At 41.1% G+C, this 21,935-nt stretch overlaps 2 protein-coding genes across 2 annotated transcripts; both read right to left on the bottom strand.

Moving 5' to 3' along the window:
* Positions 1-1,421: 1,421 nt before the first annotated feature.
* OTOR (otoraplin) lies at positions 1,422-4,207 on the bottom strand. The gene is made up of 4 exons (XM_036826675.1): positions 3,910-4,207; positions 3,404-3,543; positions 2,363-2,473; positions 1,422-1,515 (listed from the first exon to the last, which is right to left on the bottom strand). The coding sequence occupies exons 1-4, from the start codon at positions 4,022-4,024 to the stop codon at positions 1,492-1,494; spliced, it is 390 nt and encodes a 129-aa protein (XP_036682570.1). The 5' UTR covers positions 4,025-4,207; the 3' UTR covers positions 1,422-1,491.
* A 7,379-nt stretch (positions 4,208-11,586) lies between these two features.
* SNRPB2 (small nuclear ribonucleoprotein polypeptide B2) lies at positions 11,587-21,534 on the bottom strand. Its single transcript, XM_036827041.1, has 7 exons — positions 21,464-21,534; positions 19,337-19,426; positions 18,785-18,957; positions 15,015-15,155; positions 14,169-14,219; positions 12,694-12,782; positions 11,587-12,212 (listed from the first exon to the last, which is right to left on the bottom strand). The coding sequence occupies exons 2-7, from the start codon at positions 19,398-19,400 to the stop codon at positions 12,053-12,055; spliced, it is 678 nt and encodes a 225-aa protein (XP_036682936.1). The 5' UTR covers positions 19,401-19,426; positions 21,464-21,534; the 3' UTR covers positions 11,587-12,052.
* Between the last annotated feature and the right edge of the window lie 401 nt (positions 21,535-21,935).

Raw genomic sequence — 21,935 nt, 5'->3', positions numbered from 1 at the left:
AAAGTGTTTTTAAAAAAATTTTTTAAACTCAGAAATTGTGAAAAAATTTTTGAGTGTAGTACAGGCATTTTAACACGTTACATTACATGTAAACAAACAAAAGCTCATGACTACATCAAAAGGATTACATTAGTAATACACAATCAAAGCCGATTTCCAGTTAAATGTAGAAAAACTTGTGGGTCCATCAGGACCACCAAACCTGTATCCCCTCACCAGATTTCTTTTTTTTTTTTTTTAATTTATTTATTTTTGGCTGCATTGGATCTTCATTGCTGCACGTGGGCTTTCTGTAGCTGCTATGAGCGGGGGCTACTCTTCATTGCGGTACGCGGGCCTCTCATTGCGGTGGCCTCTCCCGTTGCGGAGCACGGGCTCTAGGCATGCAGACTTCAGTAGTTGTGGCTCGCGGGCTCTAGAGCGCAGGCTCAGCAGTTGTGGCGCACGGGCCTAGCCGCTCCGTGGCATGTGGGATCCTCCCGGACCAGGGCTCGAACCCGTGTCCCCTGCATTGGCAGGCAGACTCCCAACCACTGCACCACCAGGGAAGCCCTCACCAGATTTCTTAACACGTCATCCTTGACTGGGGGAATTTGCACAGGAAGAGGAAATTCGAAGTTGAAATAGAAGTGGAGAAAAGAACCCATAGACTTTATTTTCTGTATATTTTGACTTGAAGATTGAATAATATCCAGTAACAGCACATAATAAGGGGAAACTATTCCATTGCACATATTTCATAAAGCACCCCACCACCACTTACTAAAATTTAAAGTTTTTAATTTATTAAAATTAAAATTTAAAATTATTTAAAATTTGGGGAGAGGTAAATTGATCATTTAGAAGGTAAAATGATTCAACTGAAATAATTTGTGAGCCATTTTTTTAAAGAGAAATTTAGAGGCATAGTCCAAACATCTATGAGTCCAAACAGCTCTTTTTCTTCCCCAACAGCTTCACATCCCAAAGGCATCAAATATTAAAAGTAACAACAATCCTGGAATACTCCTTGATGACATAGCCCCTTTGGGTACATTATAATACTCCAACTGGCCAGAGAGACCAAATAAGTAGAAAACATCATGTCCAAAGAAAAGACCTATGACCTAAGTCTATATGGGGCTCCAAAGAGCTTGGAAGAATTACTATTTAGAAATAACTATAAATGAGCTATCTTCTATATGATCCCTGTGTAAGAGAAGATGCTCTAGGCTGAAAAATAATTCTCTACTTTCAATTCATCCACTTAGCCAAAGGTCACCCTGACCCAGTGGGTGGGAAGACCAGGCTAGGAGAACACCCCCTCCGCCCTGCCCTTTCCCCCTCCTTCCTCTCCCCTCCCGCCCTCCCCTCCCCTTTATCTGCCATCTCCAGCCCCAAGCCAAACCCTTGAAACAAAAGTCAGAAATTAGGGACATGTATTTTTTGGTTATTTTTGCTTTTTTCTTTGTTTTTGGTGTTTCCTGTCTATCTGCAAATTTGTCTAACTTCTTACTCGCAGAAGAAGTCAATATCCTGGACAAAAACAAAAGCAAAAAAAGATTGAGCTGAGCATGCAGGGCCAGAAAACAGATGTAGATTCTTTATTTCAAATCATATGTAATCAAAGGGTAATTTGGATTTAAAATAAGCAAAGTCTGAACCCCAAAGTGTATGACACAAGTATTACTCTAAGTCAAAAACTACTTAAAGTGAAGATTCTCAAATACACTTTTAATTTATGGTTATTTGACACATTCAAGCTCAATGCTAAGACATGGTGACAAGTGAGTCGCATTTATGTAGGTTGGGCAATGTTTTGAAGTTATTTTGCACAGCAGTTAGCTCCAGGAGAATCGTTTCAAAACAACCACCTTGCAAAGTAGCTCAAAGGGGATCTTTTATTTCTGTTCTGGGTATACAAGACCCCAGGGCATTAGGAAGAGTAAAATGTTTTTTTTCATGCATAAGTAGAGTCTATCTATCACAAAAGTAGGCATTCAAAAATTTTCCAGAATGTTTTGATTTTGTTAAATACAGGTGCTGATATTTTTCTCAGCCCAAGTCTTTAGTCAACAAGTGTACCCATCAGTAAGAGTCAGTTAATATTATGTTGGTTTCTTTCTTTGTGACATGGAGCCCTTTCCAGGATAACTTGCATTAAAACAAAGGGGGTTGGTAGAGAAATTTCACTAACCTTTCAACATTGATAGTAGGTATAAATACTCCCCCAAATCTCATTGTCTAGAGATGTCACCACTGAAAGTGTCGGGGGGCTTTGCTTGATGCATCTTGTAAGTTGCATGATGCATTATTCACACCTGCCCACATCTACATTACCTTGAGATCTGAGTCCTTCGCTGGCACCCCCAGAGACGCTTACCGTGGTGGGAACTTCCTTGGTGGCTTCTTGGTACACATGTTGCTCCTGGACCAAGTTGCTGGGGAAATAACCCACAGTTCCCATCTCGTCCTCAGGTTGATCGCCATAAACCTGAGTGCCCAGAAGTGTAACAGTGAGGGGAAAGCTGATGTGAGTCCTCTTTTAGAAACCCTCAGGCATCCTCTTCGCTATCCATGAGAATTACATAACTGCCAATGCCTTGCTTCTCAGCCTGGATTCTGGGGGGCTCAGACCCAAATTTGAAGTTTGCTCACAGCAACTAAGTCAACCCACAGAAATTGTGTGTGTGTTCTTTTGTGGCCTAATCTTACTGGTCTCCCTGCTTTAGCATTTCTCTATGCAATCTTGTGAGCTGCCTGAAATCTTTTTTGGAACCCATAAATAAAGTCTGTACCTTTTTAAAAAAGGTAAACAGACACTGTTATTTTAAAGGACTTTTAAAGGACTCTCTCTATTTTTAAAAATTCAAATGAACAGGTCTTGAGTGAATCTAAGATTTAATTCTTTATTACTTGAGAATTTATCTCTGGAGCTGGAGCTGCAGCTGCAGTGGAGGACAGTAAATCAATCCGGCTTCATCCCTCCCAAGGGCCCACGCCTGCATGTTTTAACTGAAGAAAGCAGATTCTTTGGAATTAAAGACGGTGCTAAAGTTTCCTTAAAAATATTGAAACGTAGCCTGATTGCCAGTACACATGCCTTTTACTTGGCAAATCCACTCAAATATTTTTGAATAAGTTTCAAACTCTTTGGGATGTTCAAGCCCCCATGTGTTTGACTAGATTTTCTTGCCAAACCATCAAATAAACCTACATTTGGTTTTGTTATGAAATTTTCTTTGTTTCTTCAAAATGCAATAAAAGCAAATATATATGAATTTTTGCACTTGTATCCACAGCATCTATATTGTTCTTAACAGCTAGTTTTAAATATTAAAAGGCATTGCAGATACGTAACAGAGGAAAAATTAAGAGCAACATATGTCAAGATGTGTATATATTTTAAATAATCTCGTCTTACACTGCCAGCCCAAAATTCTCCAGCTTCATTTTCTTTTACCAGCTTTGAGTAAACATAGATCCACTGCCCTTTTTTAACGTTAATGAATCTACAGTCTGGGGCACTGTAATCTTCTTGAGCTCGGGCCAGAGAAATAGTATCTGGAAGAAAAAAACACTGAAATGTTTATCTAGAAGAAAAAAACATTGGCTCCTGGATTTTATCACAGCAAAAAGGCAGAGCATATAAGAAAACTAGGAAATCAGAGTGACTAATACCTCCTAATTTACAGCTCATGTTCAGTTCCAGAAGATAACTAAGGTATTAAAGCAGCACCCAGCAGAATCTTAGCCAAGTGAATTCTTCATGGTAAGACACAAAAGGCACAGACCAGGAGAAACAATGCTAATCACATGCACATTAGAGAAAATTCACTTCCAAGTACAATTAGATTTTATGCTATTGTTGCATATTTCTTTTCTGATTATATAATAGAAAGGTAATGAAAGGCATAAAAAAGTCCTTACAGACACACTCGTCATCTGCACACAGCTTCCTGGAAGCAAGTCTGTCCATAAATATTCCATGCACGGCACATATGGCCACAAGACCTGCGAGGAAAAGTAACAATAGTCTTGCCATCTTCCTTTTTTGCTGTTTTTGCTTTTGCCCTTTGAGTGGAAGTGGAGACTGACTTCAGTGCTTCCTGTCTTTTATGTGAAAGCCAGACATCTGGGTAAGTCCCCCGGCCAATGGGGAGGTGGCTACCATTCCTCTGCTTTCATAACAGCTACTGGGCTCTAGGGGCTATTTAGCATCTGATTTCCCACAGAGACTCAAACTCTGTGTCTTTTTTACACACAAATGGTATCCAAAATGGTCCACCATTGTTAAAGTCACTTTCGCTGTGGTTTATTGTATCAGGAAGATACTGTTGAAAGAACTATGAGAATTTTAAGTCATTTAAAAAATGTTTTTAGTTCAAACCTCATATTCTTTCAATGCATGAGCAAAGATGTACTAACTGTAGGAAACTGTTGAAAATGTGAGATCTATACCCTTAATACAAATAATTTTGATTTAAACATTTAATAAACATCTGGATTTATATAATAGATAAGTTAAGGATGCTTACATTTACAAATCATTCACGACAGGATTCTTAGGAGTCACGTCTGTTGGGGCAAGCATGGGCTGTAACACATCAAGACCCTACTAACGGGGCGTGGGGGGATGGAGAAGGGGTAGGTGGGTTGGGAAAAATGGAACAGGTTTTTTTTCTACCTCTTCTCTCGGAGATTTTTGAAATTCAGTCTCAAAATGCTCATGGCTCATAGAGGAGGGAGTAAAGCTGGAGGTTTGTTTCTCCTCGAACCCCCATGCCTGCCTGGCCTGCTTCTGGGCATCTTTCCTATGGGAAGAGGGGCACGGTTACAAGTCATCAAAGTTGAAGCGCTGGGACTTCCCTGGTGGTCCAGTGGTTAAGACTCTGTGCTTCCAGTACAGGGGGTGAGGGTTCGATCCCTGGTTGGGGAACTAAGATCCCGCATGCCGCATGGTGTGGGCAAAAAAAAAAAAAAAAAAAAAAAGGACAAAGTTGAAGCGCTAATACCTGCCCCCATCTATTCAACAAATATTTCCTGAGCACCTGCTATGTGCCAGGCACTGTTGTAGGCACTAGAGACATAGCCGTGAATTAAAAAAGGTCTGGGCCCAAGGTTTACTTTCTATTGGGAGAAGGAGACAATAGGTTTCTGCTTGTCGTAGGGTGTTTGGGATTGTTTTTCTCTCATAAGGTGGCCCCCCGACCCCTCATTATTTCTAGACTAGAGGCCCTGTCAGGCTGCCCTGTCCAACTTGGTTGCTGTTAAGGTTTTAGAGCAGAACTCCCTTTTCTCTCCCCCGAAACACTGTCACCTGACAAAATGAGGGACGAGCATTCAACTTACAAAATAGGTACAAAACAATTTTCCAAGGGATAAACTGGTAAAGCAAAATATAGTACAATGAAAAAGTTTGATTGTTTTAAGGATGTGTGTGTATGTAACAAAGTTTTACTGTTTGGGTGTGTGTGGTATAGGGGTGGGAGCGGCGTGTTCTTTTCAAGGGAGGATCTCTTACACGGCTGGCCCTGATGTGGAAGCTCGTGAAATCCAGTATCTTCATTATAGAAGAGGAAGCTGAGGCCCAGCACCGGCCAGAGCTGCCTTTCTTAACCAGTCCAAGGGTCACCCAGCGGGACTGTGGTCCAGTGCTGTTTCCATGCATCCACTGTCAACTTAGAATTGGGGTTTTAAATTCTTTATTTCCTGTTTCACTTCAAGGAAGGGATGAATTAGAAATCATTTTTGAAAGCAGAATGCCAGTGCATTTTTTCTGCCTATAATCTAGGGGCCTAAGAGGATCTCTTGGAAAATGAAAGCATCGATCAAAATCCTCTTTATCCTGATCAGGGAGCTGTTTTACAGACTGCGACAGTCTCCAGCCAGCTCTCAACACAGGAGAGTCAAAAGACAATTGCCATTTAAGAGGCACTTTCAGAAATGAGGACTGGGTTTCCCTGGTGGCGCAGTGGTTGAGAATCTGCCTGCCAATGCAGGGGACACGGGTTCGAGCCCTGGTCTGGGAAGATCCCACATGCCGCGGAGCAACTAAGCCCGTGTGCCACAACTACTGAGCCTGCGCGTCTGGAGCCTGTGCTCCGCAACAAGAGAGGCCGCGATAGTGAGAGGCCCGCACACTGCGATGAAGAGTGGCCCCCGCTCGCCGCAACTAGAGAAAGCCCTCGCACAGAAACGAAGACCCAACACAGCCATAAATAAATACATAAATTTATAAAAAAAAAGAAATGAGGACTGCACAAACTCAGATGGCCACACCCTAGGCAGGCCCCCAGAGCAGAGTGAAATGTTGAATAAAGCCACATCCGAGCTGTCACAACAACTTAGCCACCTAAGCTGATGCTGACACGAAGCCATTATGGGCCATTTGAAGGTGGAGAACCAAGAAAAGAGATGCCAGGCCTTCTGAGTGCATCCTGGGCAGGCCTGGTACGTCCCAGCATTCTGCAGTGGGCAGAGACCGGGTGAAGACTAGAGGCCTCTTTGTAAAATTCTGCTCACAAATAGGAAGTTAAACTTAGAATAACTCAGCGAGCTGTTGTGGCTGGTAGCACACTCGAGTCACCACAGCACATTCGGAGGGTCCAGAGAAGGGCTCTGTCCTGAGCTTACTTCCCTCCTGCTTCTGGATTTTCAGATAGATTCTTTGAGCCTTTAATCCCCAAAAGGCCTTTTTTTTTCTTCTTTAGTTCCTAAATTAGCTTCTCAGTCTGGGGTTCTTAAAATGGAGGCTGTGGTTCCTTTAGGGTCTAAAAATGGGCTTTACAGGGACTTTCCTGGTGGCGCAGTGGTTAAGAATCCGCCTGTCAATGCAGGGGACATGGGTTCGAGCCCTGGTCTGGGAAGATCCCACATGTCACGGAGATACTAAGCCTGTGCGCCACAACTACTGAGCCTGTGCTCTAGAGCTGGCGAGCCACAACTAGGGAGCCTGCACTCTAGAGCCTGTGAGCTACAACTACTGAAGCCCGCATGCCTGGAGCCCATGCTCTGCGGCAAGAGAGGTCACCGCAACGAGGAGCCCACGCACAGCAATGAAGACACAACGCAGCCAAAAATAAATAAATAAATTTATTTAAAAAATTAATAAATAAAAATGAAATAAAAATAGGCTTGGACAAGTGGACGGGGTGGAAGCAGCCTCCTCGCCTTGACGTAGAAGGCCCTGCACGATCTGGTCCCTCCGCCCCTCTGAGGTCACCTTCTGTCACTCCCCCTCACTGGCTCTGTTCCTGGCACACCAGCCACTTGAAAATGTGAAGCTCATTTCTACTTTAGGCCCTCTAAGCTTATTGCCTGGGATACTTTTCCTCCGGATACTGGTCTTCTGGTCTCTGATAGTCAAAGATGTCTCCACCGACAGACCAGTTTAACAGAGCCAGTCCCGCACTCCCAAAACCCAATCCGTCCATCACTCGACCAGTGGAACCTGTTCTGATGCACGTTTCACTACCTGACATGCCTTGTTTACTTACTTGGTGATTTGTCCCCCTGACACCACAATGAAAACTCCACGAGGTGGGGACATTTTCCATCTTGTCCATTGCTCTATCTTTAGCACCCAGAAAAATACTCGGTACTCATAAATAGGTATTCATTGAATGAATGCATGATCCCCGAAATTGTATGCTTAGGTGTATACATGCATGTGTACTCTTTTTTTCCGGGGAAAGTCCCTAGGTTTTATCAGGCCTAAAGAGATGTTCATTACACCCCTCAAATTAAGACTCATTGACTAAATGGTTAGGGCAGAGACGCTGGGGTCCTGCCACCAAAGCATGGTCTCCAGACCAGCAACTTTAGCATCACTTCATAAAGTCTCTCAGACCCCACCCCAGTCCTGCTAAATCGGAATGGACTTTTTAACAAGACACAAGTGATTTGTATGAACATTAAAGTTTGAGAAGTGCTGCTTGAGGGCAAATCAAATACAGCACAAATATTTAGCAGGATTTCATACTTGTCATCAGGTCTTTGCTGGTTACAACATTTTCAAGGGACAAAATGCCTGTTAAGTACCCAAACAAAATACTTTAAGTCTTTAAGTTTAAAATGGAGATGTGAGACTCTCCCAATAGTTTCCATTTTGACATTATCTTCTATAGACTACCTTTGAAAAATATAATTTGAGCTAATAATCTAATCATATAACCCACTTCATAAAGGTAGAAACCTGCTTTTTTAGTTCTTAACTTTGACTCACGTTGGACTCAATCGGGGAGCTTAAGAAATATTGACGACTGGGTTTCACCCCTAGAGATTGGGATTTAATTGATCTGGGGTGTAGGTTAGGCATGGGTATTTGAAAATATCTCCCAGATGATTCTAATATGCAGTCAAAGTTGAAAGTTAAATTCAAGTTGAAAACTGCTATATTTAATGGATAACAACATTTGCTCCCTCTAGACCCCCTGTGCAACTCCCACGGATGAGTAAGTTAAAGATGGTCAGAAGATCCTAGTTTGATCGAATCTTCTTCAAAATATAGTTTGTAAATACATGGAGATTAATGGGTCTCGAGAAGAATAAGTTACAAGTAAGGAGAAGAGGAAGGCTAGAATGAACTCAGTGCTATTGGGTTGCAATCAGAGGTACTGTTGCAAATTCATTATTTTTAATATAATTGAATAGATATACCCATAGATATATAGACGTGATACCTCTATATTAAATTAAGATCCTGAAAGGTTAGGACAGGCTGAGGAACTGACGGGAGACTAAAGAGACATGACAACTACACTCAACCCATGATCCTGGATTGGATTCCCAGGTCATGATTGGGACATCAGTCAATGGGATGGGGACTTCCCTGGTGGCACAGTGGTTACGAATCCGCCTGCCAATGCAGGGGACACGGGTTCGATCCCTGGTCTGGGAAGATCCCACATGCCACGGAGCAACTAAGCCCGCGTGCCGCAACTACTGAGCCCACGTGCTGCAACTACTGATGACCAGGCGCCTAGAGCCCATGCTCCGCAACAAGAGAAGCCACTGCAATGAGAAGCCCACGCACCACAACGAAGAGTAGCCCCCGCTCGCCGCAACTAGAGAAAGCCCACGTGCAGCAGTGAAGAGCCAGCGCAGCCAAAAATAAAATAAAATACAAACAAATAAATTGGATGAATGTTATTCCTTGATGTTGCTGGTCATCTAGAAGTTATGTGGAAGAGTGGTCTTGTACTTAGGAAATCCACACTGAAGTTTTAAGGGGTTAACAAGCCATCAGGTCTTGACACTGTCAAATGGTTCTGCTAGGGCTCAGGGTGGGCCTCCCCAAAATAAGGCATATTGATTATTTTGAATTAGTTACTTAAGAAACCGCCAATGCAAGAGTGACACTCTGACCCTCCTGTCTTCCAGAAAGCAGGAAATAAATCTCTCATGTGAAAGATGCACCCCCTGCATCTAGAGGTAGGACACCCCTTTCACCAGAGATAGGGAATTCAGGTCAAGAAGCTTGTATAAACAAACCTTGTTACTCCTTTACTACCTCAGGGTCGAACTGTTTAGATTCTTCACTAATTGAGCACCCCAAACCTAAGTTTCTTTGCCGTGTCACTTCATCTCTAGTTTATTGTTTCTTTCTCTAGAAGGTATAAAAGCTGCCTGCTTTGGCCACTACTTAGGTCTCATTCCTATGAGACCTCTGTTTGCATGAATTAAAAATTTTTTTCCCCCTGTTAATCTGTTTTGTATCAATTTCATTATTAGTCCAGCCACAAGAACTCAGGAGGGGTAGAGGGGGAAATTTCTCCTCGACAGTTCAAAAATATGTATGGGACCTCTGCGTACTATTTCGGCTTTTATATAAATTGGAAATTTTTTCATAATAAAAAGCTTTCAAAAGTAATCAAATGTCACTCCTCTGCTTGAAATCTTCTAACAGAACATATGTCCAACACAGACTTGTATGTGAATGTTCAGAGCCACTTTATTCCTAATGGCCCCAAACTGGAAAGAACCCAAATGCCCATCCGCTGGTGGAACAAACTGCTGATCCACGCAATAGAGATGAGTCTCAAAAGCATCCCAGACAAGGCACAGTCGCAGTGACAGAAAGCAGATGGGTGGCTGCCTGGGGTCGGGATGGGGGGACAGACTGACTGCAAAGGGGCACAAGGCAGCTCTTGTCTTTGAGGGGTGACAGAATGCTCTGTATCTTGATTATGACTCTCACACAACTTATACAACTGCCAAAACTCATCAACTATTGATAGAGTACTAAGAGTAGCAGGGGCTGTGAGCTCTGTAGTTGTGGCTCGCAGGCTCTAGAGCGCAGGCTTAGTAGTTGTGGCTCCGTGGCATGTGGGATCTTCCCAGACCAGGGATCGAACCCGTGTCCCCTGCATTGGCAGGCGCGTTCTTAACCACTGCACCACCAGGGAAGTCCTGTGAAACATCTTCTGAGACAAGCTAAGGACAGTCACTGAGAGCAAGCAGTTAGCAAATGTACTAGCAATTGGCATTGCTGTTAACATGCAAGAGCATGGTCTTTTTTCTAGTAACTCAGTTAATATATTTTATGGACATACATGAACTTGACAACTAGGTTAAAAAGTTATTCATAAGAATCAGACTCTGCAGGTGGAAAGTTAAGGGATAAAAATTATTCTGCTTTTTCCTCCTTATGTATGCACAAGAGTGATGTGATAAAAATCTACGTAACTCTGAAAGTGGTTTTCCTATAAATATGTATTCCATATATATTCCATAAATACATAAAAAAACTAAGTGATAGGAAAAGTCTTGTTCCAGGAAATATTAAAACAGGAACACAAAAAGTGATTAATAGTCACTTTACCATGCACTATACATAAAAAATCGTCCACCTCTATAGACACCTGTGGTTTTACTAGCAGGGGACTTGTATCGATAGCCTCAGGTAGAACTCAAACACTACAGAAAATGAGCTTTGGAAAATCCTGAGCATCGGTGTTTAAGAAGCACAAAGAGGCAGCAAGATTAGGATTGGCAACCTTTGCAAGTCAGCCTACTAGTCTTCAAAAAGATGACAGACTCAAAATCTTTCCTTTGGAGGTCGTTCAATAACGAGGTTAATAACTGAGCAGGTATTCCTTAGGAAAGATCCTGCCTCAAAAGGGTAAGAGCATAAAATGTTAAGTCTAAAGACAATATTCCCTTTCCATCTGTTTTCCCAGAAAACAGTAAGTACAGTTACTCCTAAATGACCTTTATTCAATTAAAAACTGAATGAAAAGATTTGTGAAATGCCTACTACCAGCAAATACTATGCTCATTTATTTGAATATGAAGATGGAATTTAGATCCTGCCCAGGTCCCATCTTCTTCTCATATCCAGGATGATCATTTTTATCATTAGTAAAAGAATCATTAAAAAAAAACAAACAGGGAATTCCCTGGTGGTCTACTGGTTAGGACTCAGCACTTCCACTGCAGGGGGGCCTGGGTTTGATCCCTGGTCGGAGAACTAAGATCCCACAAGTGGTGTGGTGCGCCCAAATCAAACAAACAAAAAACCCCACAAACAAAAACAAACCAAAAAATGAATTCCAGGATGGCAGTTCATATGCATAAAACATTACAGAAAATATAATCAAGTGCTTGATCTAATTCTCCTTTACTTTTATTAAAGTGGTTCAATGTTTCTCTACCATTAGCTACTCCAAAATAACACTAGAAAAGCATCTACCATTAGCTACTCCAAAATAACACTAGAAAAGCATCTACCATTAGCTACTCCAAAATAACACTAGAAAAGCATCCTATTACAGATTTATATACCTTAAGATGTGTTCTAAACTAGCATAAGCATTTGGTGACAGGACAGTGGGCCAATAAATGAAATATTATGTACAGAATACAAATAAAAGTTTATTGTACAAAATTAAGGCCTTCACAGTTCATAGTTCACTAAGGCTAAACAAAGACTAGGTAATGTTTTAAATCCTTTACAAAAATTTCACATACACTTTCCCCTACCCCCAACTATTAAAATGGCCTGACCAAATGTTATCAAAACGAAAACTATACATAACACCAAGTCCTTTAAAGGCAGCTATCCCGAATCTTATTTCTTGGCATAGGTGATCTTCATGGCATGGGATGGTGTGATCTTAAATCCCTGTAAAGCATCCCTGGCAGCTCCAGCCTGTCCATCGTTTTCAAATTCAACAAAAGCAATGTCATGCCTCCCAGGTACCAAACGTACTTCCTTGAAACCAGGGAATCTATAAAGAATTAAAACAATTTTTACATATGTAAACAAGTTATATACATGTAAACACAGAAATGACATCAAATACATAAATGTGTGTGTTTAAATTTGTTAAGCAACTTCCTGATATGAGTCCAGGAAAAGTATCATATCCCAGCAAGAATCCTGAGTGGGATGAAAGAGCCTAAAATATAATTAATACCATGAAAAGAAATGCAGGAATCATGTAAGCTAATTCTGTTTTTTGTCATTTCATCAAAGCTTTGTTTCCTGTTTTACTCATCAACTAGAATTAATACTTCAAACATTAGAGGTAATTTAGCTTTTTATTTGCTAAATCTTTAGACTGGCTTCAGTTCATGATTAATCCTGGAGCAACTCAATGAAGCTGTAAGGAATTACTGTGTGATACACAAACGGATTCAACCCAGGGAAGTGCTATCTGTCCTGTCAGGAGACTCCCGGAACACAGACTTGTTTATGGAAACACTTACTGATTAAACAGCATGGATAACATCATCTCATTAGTCTCTTCTGGTAAATTATTAAGGAATAAAATATAGTTTGGAGGGTAATCAGGGACCTATTAAAAAGAAATGGCAAAGTTAGTTTGTAAATATAAAAAGTACAGTAAACCATTTGGCTCTTAAAATCTAAACTTCAGAAAACTACATTCCACCGTTTAAGGCCTGTGAAATCTTACTACATCAAACACTAAAGTGGAAAAACAGTGACACCAGAGAAATAAGCAAAAACCCAACAGTAACCAAACAAGGTAGACATTCAAGTCACTTAATAAATATCTGGAAGATTACAAATCTTATTAACAGTTTTTAAGTATTTAATTAACGGTATTTAAAACAATATTTAAGTTTTAAGCATCTGGAGGTCAGCTGAAACAGGAGGATTTTGTCGTCTGGATTATATAACTGATCCTAACAAACCAGAGAAGGCATCTGTGTCACCCATACTCAGCTGCTTAACCCTCAGATGTTCAATCCTCTGCACTATCACTTACTACCTCCCAGTGTGTGAGAAAATCTGGAAATAGAAAGATTTCCACTAAGAATCACTGCTTGGCGATTTTTAATGTTTTTTTTTTCTGAGTAAATGAGATATACATGGCATCTAGTTACATACAAGTAAGTGGAAACAGACACTGTTATGGGGAACTATAGGGAAAGGTCTTTACATGTAAGAGCCTCTGTCTTCAAGCTAATTTCGTGGAAGAAAAAAGATGAAATGTAAAGAACAACTTAGAGCTTAGAGAATTAAGTGCTGGCATTTGTGAACTGGACTATAATTGTTGAAAGACTTCAAAAGAGTAGACAATGCAAGAAAATGCAAATAACTTAAAATCAGAGGAGGAAAATCTCAGTGGTGCAAGGAATTCCCTGGATGTAAGGATCCTGTCAGACCCTAGCACCCAAGGGACTAATCGGGAAACCATCAGTACATAACTCAGGCTTTCTTTTTGAGGCCTTTACTGGGAAGCTTAGGTAAAGAGTTTCTAAAACTCTTTGGTAAAGAGTTTCCTGATAAGTCTATATCAGGAGACTTAAATATATATGTGCTGAGGAAATAAGAGCAAAGGCAACTGTAAAACAACTTTGCTCTATCAGAAAAGATGGGTTAGTGCTTCAGCCAATGGGAATGGATACCAAGCCACAAGCCTGGAAAGCTCTGGGCCATGTACTGTGTGGAAAACAACCATTTTGCTCCTTGCCCTCATAGAGCTTAGACTCTATCGTTTTGATTCTGTCATTGACTCACCATGGGAAGCAAGGAATAAAGTCAGGTTTTGTTTTCTCCCTCTTAAAGAAAATAAAATGTTTTGAGGAGTTTCCACATTATTGTGGCTTACAGATGGAATCATTTTCAGTTTTTGGAGACATGTAGGTTGTTGTAATTATTGTTATTGTTTTGTAATTTTATTTTAAAGTAAGTATCACATGGAAAAAAATATTACCTGAGGATTTGGTGCTGCATTTCCTTGGGTGTTAGCTGAATTTGGTGTTCCCTAACCCAAAGAAATAGAGAAACAGTTAAAATTTCCAACCCCTCTAAAAAAGCAGCAGGTATTTATATTTTAAATTACTTCATAAAAATAAGATTAACAAACAGATTTTTAAATCTATTTAACTTTACTTTCACTGAGAATTTACATCTTAAAACTCTGACTCAAACATTTATGTATTTAACTTGTCAAATGTCTTTGAAAGGTCTATATCATAAAATTCAACCTCTAAGCTTTAAAATTATGGAGACATATAAATATAAGAGAAAAACCAAGGACCAGTCTTTCTCTTTTTTTAAAACAACTAGAAAAAAGTCAAGCATTATACTTAGTAAAACTGATTTCTAATCACTTTCAATCCCAAAGTAACTACTTTTTGGATGATGATTTCACCTTTACCTGGTATTTTAAATTAGATTTTGAATTCCTGAACTGTTCAAAGAAAGCAGCTTTCAGTGGCATACTCATGATTAAAGATAACACCTACAGTATTATTTATACACAGAACTTGAAAAATAGATATTAACAAATTTTGGAGAATGATGGAACTAAATATCATGCAAATTCAAATAAAACTGTTCAATATAAATCTGCATATGTAAAGGTTTATATTTTAATCTGTTGCTTAAACACAAATATTGGAATTTTAGAATTCAACCATTCCAGCTTCTTAAAAATCTACCTTTAAACACACACATGTGTACATGCATGCCTCAAAGATACCCCTCAAATGGAAGACAGACATCTCTATCAAATTTTTAACACCAAAAAAAAAAAATGAACTTTTGCCCATCTTACCTGACCAGGTTTTTTGTTCATGGTTGTTGCAGTCTGTTCCACAGTTTTGGCTTTTTTCTTTTCTTTTTTCTTTTCTTTGTCAGCAAAAGTGCCACGCATTTTAGATATTATATCAGAATCTGTTTTTGCATACTGGATTCGCTGTTTTAATTATTTGAAAACAAGTTACTTTTCATCATGCTGAAGGCTGTTTTTACACTTGTCATTAATATTTCAAATTTCACTATGCAAATACGAGCTAATTTTAAACACATACTTAAGGAAATCTGTCAAATATACTGAGCACCAAATGAAAATAAATTGTGCCCCATGATTCACAACTGAGACAAAGTTAGATTCAACTGTGTTTATTACAAGAAAAAACCATAGATTTTCATATGAGAAAAACAGGACTTTGAAATATCTGCACCACTGCCCCTCTCCATTTAAAAGAACAGAGAAAACTGCATTGGAAAGCTGTCTATCCCTTACAGGGACACTCCATAGAGGGTCCATATATGCATGGAATTTGTTACTTCCAAAGTTAAAGTACCAAAGATTGAGAATGACTTTCCCTTGAATCTGGTCTATTATTTTTAAATGAAATGACTAACAGTGGCATCCACTTAAATTTAAAAAGTTCTGAAAGGAAACAAAAAGATGGCGTCACAGCTAGTGCAACCAGGTCACTTGCATGAGTAATACGCCACAGCCAGCAGGCACAGCACACACGACTGAACAAGCGCTGAGAAACACTGGTCTAGGACAGCATTTCATGAACTTTAATGTGCATTCCAATTACCCGGAGAGCCTGTAAGAGTGCAGACCCTGATGCAGGGGTCTGGTGAGGCCTGAGATTCTGCACTAACAAGCACAAAGGGGATGGTGGGGCCCACACTTTGAGCAGTATGGCCCTGGCCTAAAGCATTATCGCATAGCTGAATGTTCGGGGGAACCGAGGGGGGCAGGCCTCCCACGATTCCTCAGTCCCTGAGGCTTCCTCTGGCTGCTGGACCATGGCAGCTCCAAGTGGACTTACCCTGCGAGCAACTCTGCTAGTCTTGCATGTCATCATCTAACCAAAAGAAATAGTTCTGGACCAACTCTGCCTTGCTCCCAGGGATTCCCTCCCAACTCCCTTCTTCCTGACCTGAACAGATCTTGGGTGATCTTGTATTTGTCCCTGTGACCTGTGAAAATTTCTGACCTCAGCCCTTGCTCTTAGCTGGCTGGTCTAGAGCAGCAGTTCTCAACCAGAGGAGAATCTGCCCACCAGGAGACAGCTGGCACTGCTGACTGGAGACACTGTGTGTTGTCATGCTAAGAGGGCAGAGGCCAGAGATGCTGCTAAACACTCTTCCATGAACAATACAGCCCCAACAATAAAAAAGTATCCAGTTCAAAATGGCAAAAGTGCCAGTGTTGAAAACCCTGGTCTAGACTAATACTGGTGAGGGATAAAAGTCTACCCACAGCTTAGAGAAGGTGCAAGATTTACATTTATACCAAAGGCTTCATGACAGAAGTCCTTAGGAAGATGGTTCTACTTTACTGAGGTATTTTTGGAATTAAATAACCAAATGCCCTTGAATCACAGAGAATAATTTTGTTCTGAGTTCCAAGTTATAGAAAATTTTGTTCATTTCTGATCTGGTGTGTTGGCAACTGAAACCACCTAAGTAAGTATAAACAAGACAGCTCAAGGAACATTCTTTTCTTTCTTCCAGGATGCGGGAGATCTGGCAGTATCTACTACTTTCCTGAAGGCAGAGAACAGACCTCCTAAAATACCTTCAATATGAGATCAGTCTAATGGGCTTTTCCCATTGATTTTAAATAATTAGCTGGCAAGGTGAAGCCAGTGCCAAACGCAGCAAACAATTTCCAGCTTTCCTGGATCTCAGTCACAGGCACATGCAAACTTGTCATCCCAACTTAGCAAAACAGCCCTAAAACCCTCTACGAGAAGAAACTGTTCCTTCATACTAATGTAATTGTAGATTTAAACTAAAACCCAGTCTTATGCTACTGCCAACTGAGATCTCACTTATGCTAGTTCTTTACACTACTGAGAAAGATAAACTGGTCTCAGGAAATGCCAATTTACTGAAAAGTGGGGTATGCAGGTACTATCCCCCAGTTTTCTGGAATAGGACTTTCCACATATATGGTGCCCAGTCAGGTGGGAAATGATGGGAAAAGGAGAGCTGGATGGAGGACGGGAAGAAAATGTGCTCCAGTAACAGACAAAAAGCGCTCAGTCCTGAATTAAACAGCGTGGTACCAAGGTCCTTAGACTAGTGACCACAGCCAACACTGCCTGGTGTTGTACGTTAGGTCTTCTTGAGACACAGCACACTCATCGATCTGCACACCTTCTGTGGCTGCTTCTCTGGCCCTAAAGGCAAAGTTAAGTAGCTGCAAAAGAGATTATTTGGCTCATAAAGCCTAAAATATTTATTATCTGGCCCTTTTACAGATAGGGTGCTGAATCCCAGTTTAGCGGAAAAAAAAAATCACAATATTGGGTGTTCAGGAGATTAGCTTTCAAGTCCTGATGATGCCACTGGTTATAGTAACATAAGCTTTCTGTGCCTGATTCTTCATTTGTAAAAAAAAAAAAAAAAAGGGATCAGATGAGTGGTCTGCACTACAGATTATGGGCCAAATCCAGCCCATGGCTGTTTCTGTATGGCTTATGAGTTAAGTACTTTTTTCTTTTTTTAAACACAATTTTCAAAGGATTGCTTAAAAAACCACACACACACACACACACACACACACACACACACACACAAGAATATGCAATAGAAACCGTATGTGGCCCACAAAGCCTAAAATATTTATTATCTGGTCCTTTATAGCGTTTTTGCTCCCTTCTGAATTAGACCAAAGAATATCCAGTTTGCTTACATTTTTTTTTTTTTACAGGTCAAAGTGAACATGAGCACAGAACCAGTTAACGGCAGAACTAGAATGAGAACATGGGTCCTTCAGACTCTGGGCCTCGGCTCTTTCCCCAACATCCCTTCCCATCACATTCCAGTTCCGGAAGAAAAGCACTGAAATCCACACCCAAAGTACTACGTACCCATTCACACACCTAGAGCCCCTTGCTATATACACTGTCTCCACCCTGATTCAATCCTCTACCATCTCTGACTTATACCAATGTCTCCTGAGTTCCCTACTTCCCTTCTGCCCTTCCCACAATCCAATCTTCATCCAGCAGCTAAATGTGAAATCTCATGTCACTCCTGAGTTTAAAACTTTCCATGTGTGACTATTTCATTTCCATTCATTGTTATTCATTAATAAAACCTATGACTTTACATCTATGAACTGTCCTCAGATCAGTGCTTTGACTGCATAGCTTCTGACATGCAGTATTTCACTATGCTACTTTCTGAAACTTCAGACTGGATTCCCTCGTTGACCCACGATTTTTGTTTTGTGTTGTTTTACAAGTTTACAGAGGTTTCTTTTTAATCTTCTGAGTAATTATTAATTTCTAGTTCTTTTGAGATGAGAATATTGCCTATACTGCCATTGTTTTTAAAATATTCTACATCTCAATGTATTTTGTTTTTGCCTATTTGAACTATTATAAATAAAGAAGTGAATTATAAGCTCTACTACTAAAGTGTTTCTATAAAAATAAATACATAAACAAAATAAACCCAAATCCACTCTTAACTGAAGGCAAAAAGCAATAGCCATATTTTCAAGGGTATATTTACAAATGTATCATACCATTAATAGTGATTAATGCCAAAATAAGGTTGATTTACCATCGGTTTGCCATAAAATGGAAATCCTTGTAACTGTCTCAAGGCATTTGTGGATGAGCCCAGTTCCTTAAATATAACAAAAGCTTGCCCCCTCATCTTCATGGTCTTTAGAGCCACAATATCTACGACGTGGCCAAACTGAGAAAACAGGGCATAAAGGGATCTCTTCAATTCTGCACAAAATTAGAAGGGAAACCAGTTATTTGTGAATGAAACTATGACAAAATTCTTCATAAAATGACACGGCACTGAGTGCCCCCCCTCATTTATTTATACAAAGTTACATATTTTAATAAAAACATCTTACTATTCCCATTAGCAGTCTAATTTTAAGTTTTTGAAACCATTTATCTACAAGTGAAAACAGATTCAACACATTTTCAGCCCCTACCTATTTTTATCTTTAAAAAGCCTTAAAATCCTTAAACAATAAGGGATAAACCATTACTTCAGGCACTGAGAAAGATGACTAGATGAGAATTTTTGAAGCTGTATAATTTTTAAGATGGTAGTAAGCAAACACACTTTAGTGTTTTTAAAAAAAGCACTTACCTTCCTTTTTAATTTTGTCATTCATATTGTTGATATAAATTGTGTGATTTGGTCTGATATCCATGTTGTGGGTTAAACTGTTCAAATAGCCTAAAGAGACAGTAAATATTCTGCTATTAAACAGGGAGGATTCATTCATATGATAGCGTGGCATTAAGGACACAGCACAAGGGTACTAACTTTTCAATTCTTTCAACCCCCAATGTCAGAAAATACCAGTTTGGCAGTAGTCTTTAAAACCTCTCGAGGACTTGCTAGCTCTCTTTTTTAAACAAAAGGAGAATAGTTCTCAGGCTGAAAACTTGGTGGGGCACTATTATCTAGTCAGATTTTAATAACATTCTTTTATTCCATACATTTATTTTTATACTTATCTTTCACTTATGACAAGTAATACTGTTCTCCCATCTACCTAATGACTTTTCTAACAAAATTTAAAAATTGATATTTGAAAAAAAATGAAAAAAGAAACTAGCAAATGTATATCCAGTAAAAATCATAAAGATAGAACATTAATGGACTTCCCTGGTGGTGCAGTGGTTAAGAATCCGCCTGCCAATGCAGGGGACACGGGTTTGAGCCCTGGTCCGGGAAGATCCCACATGCCGCGGAGCAACTAAACCCTTGCGCCACAACTACTGAGCCTGTGCTCTAGAGCCCGCGAGCCACAACTACTGAGCCCACGTGCCACAGCTACTGAAGCCCGCGTGCCAAGAGCCTGGGCTCCGCAACAAGAGAAGCCACCACAATGAGAAGCCCACGCACCACAACAAAGAGTAGCCCCCGCTCGCCACAACTAGAGAAAGCCTGCGTGCAGCAAAGAAGACCCAACGCAGCCAAAAATAAATAAGTACACTTATTTAAAAAAAAAAAAAGAACATTAATGAAGTTTGCCAAAAACTCTTTCATGGGTACTCTTATTACAAAGCCCTTTCATATTATTACTTAATTTATCACCAACAGCTCCCACTCCAAAGTCACCTCTAATGGACTTGAGAGACTGGAGCGGTACCGCCTGATGGTTAAGAGCTCAGAGTCTAGAGCCAGCCGGATCTGAATTCAAATCTATGCTTCTTACTAGTTGCTTGACTGAGGGCAAGTTCTAATCTCCCAGGTCCACATCTGTAACACGGGGATGGTAACAGAATCTACCCAGTAGAGCTCAAAAGGCTAAATGAGACAAAGTTCTAGCAGCTCTGGAATCAGAAGTAAGCACTTCGAGCAGCTGTTATTAATGTCTTTTACAGATTAATGCAAGTCCTTGCCCACAGTTACATAGCTGATAAGCAGGAGACCTGAGAATTCGGCCCTTGTTTTCTGTCTCCTGCACTTTTCTTTCACACCCACCACACTATTTCATTTTTTCCCACTGTTTTAGTTGCAAATTGTGGCCTTGCTTTTATTTCCTTGATGCCCCGCATATTTCTTCGTTCCATGAACATTTACACCCACACTATGTGCACAGCATAGGATGACATACAAAGAAAGAGCCCACAGACAAGGACTGTACTTGTGCGGGTAACAGGTGAAAGTTAACGCTTCTCAGGGGCTTGCGACGCCCTAAACTGAAACCTGGGGGACTGGGGTCGCGAACGACGACGAGAGGGAAGTGACAGGGATCAAACTGAAGGCAGAGATATCAGAGGGGGAAGTTCTCGCTTTATCTCACGCGAGGTTTGATGATGGCCTGGACTAGTGCCGGGATACCGGGAGTCGCCTCCCGGATCCAAAAGGGAGCCTCTGGCAAGCACCTGAAGGCTCAGAGCGAGCTGTAAACGACTCGCACCAGCGAAGAAACACCAGTTATCCATAACTTCACATGCGCGAGGGTTCCCGCCTCTCCAGACCCAGGCATATTCGCCCACGGCCCCGGCCCGAAGCCCCAGGAAGCGGCCACACGATCGCCGGCTCCGACCCGTCCCGCCAGAGACAAGGTTCCTAAGTCCAGGGGCCTCGCCAGACCCGAGCGTCAGTTTCCATGCCTCCCTCGCCGACCCTCCGCGAATACGTTCCGGCCCCGGCGCCGCGCCCTGCCCACCCCCAGCTCCCGCAGGAGAGCGTCTGGCCGAGGGGCAACCCGCAGCCGGGAAAGCGGAGAGAAATAAGAAAAAAAGCGCTCCAACTCACCGGAGACGTCCGCCGCGTCGCGTACGAATCACAAGCCGGAAGCTGGAAGCCGGAAGCCGAGCCAGGCACCGGAAGTGACGCTACCAAGCGCCTCAATCGAGGGCCGACAAGTCAAGAAGCCGAGCCCGGAGTGGATCGATGCCCCGCTGTCTCCAAAGCAGCAGTTAAGAATCGCTCCGCGCCTGCGCATACATGGCGGGCGGAGAGAACAGGTGCAAAGGGGAACCGAGGAAAGGGAAGGAGGCTTGTGGGAATCCTGTGGGGTTAAACTGGAATTCTGGGGCCGCGGAGTAAGAGCATAGGGAAAGGTGGTGGTCATTTCCCTCACCATGAGTTTGCGCTGTTCTGTCCCATGCAACAGGTGCTTTCCATCTTTCCAAATCCTATATAGATCTTCCTAGACTTATGATGGATTTACGTCCTGATAAACCCATCTGTAAGTTGAAAACTATAAGAAGCAAATGCATGTAAT

Source organism: Balaenoptera musculus, chromosome 15 (assembly GCF_009873245.2).
Source record: "Balaenoptera musculus isolate JJ_BM4_2016_0621 chromosome 15, mBalMus1.pri.v3, whole genome shotgun sequence".
Taxonomy (NCBI): domain Eukaryota; kingdom Metazoa; phylum Chordata; class Mammalia; order Artiodactyla; family Balaenopteridae; genus Balaenoptera; species Balaenoptera musculus.
This window is presented reverse-complemented; position numbering and strand designations above follow the sequence as displayed.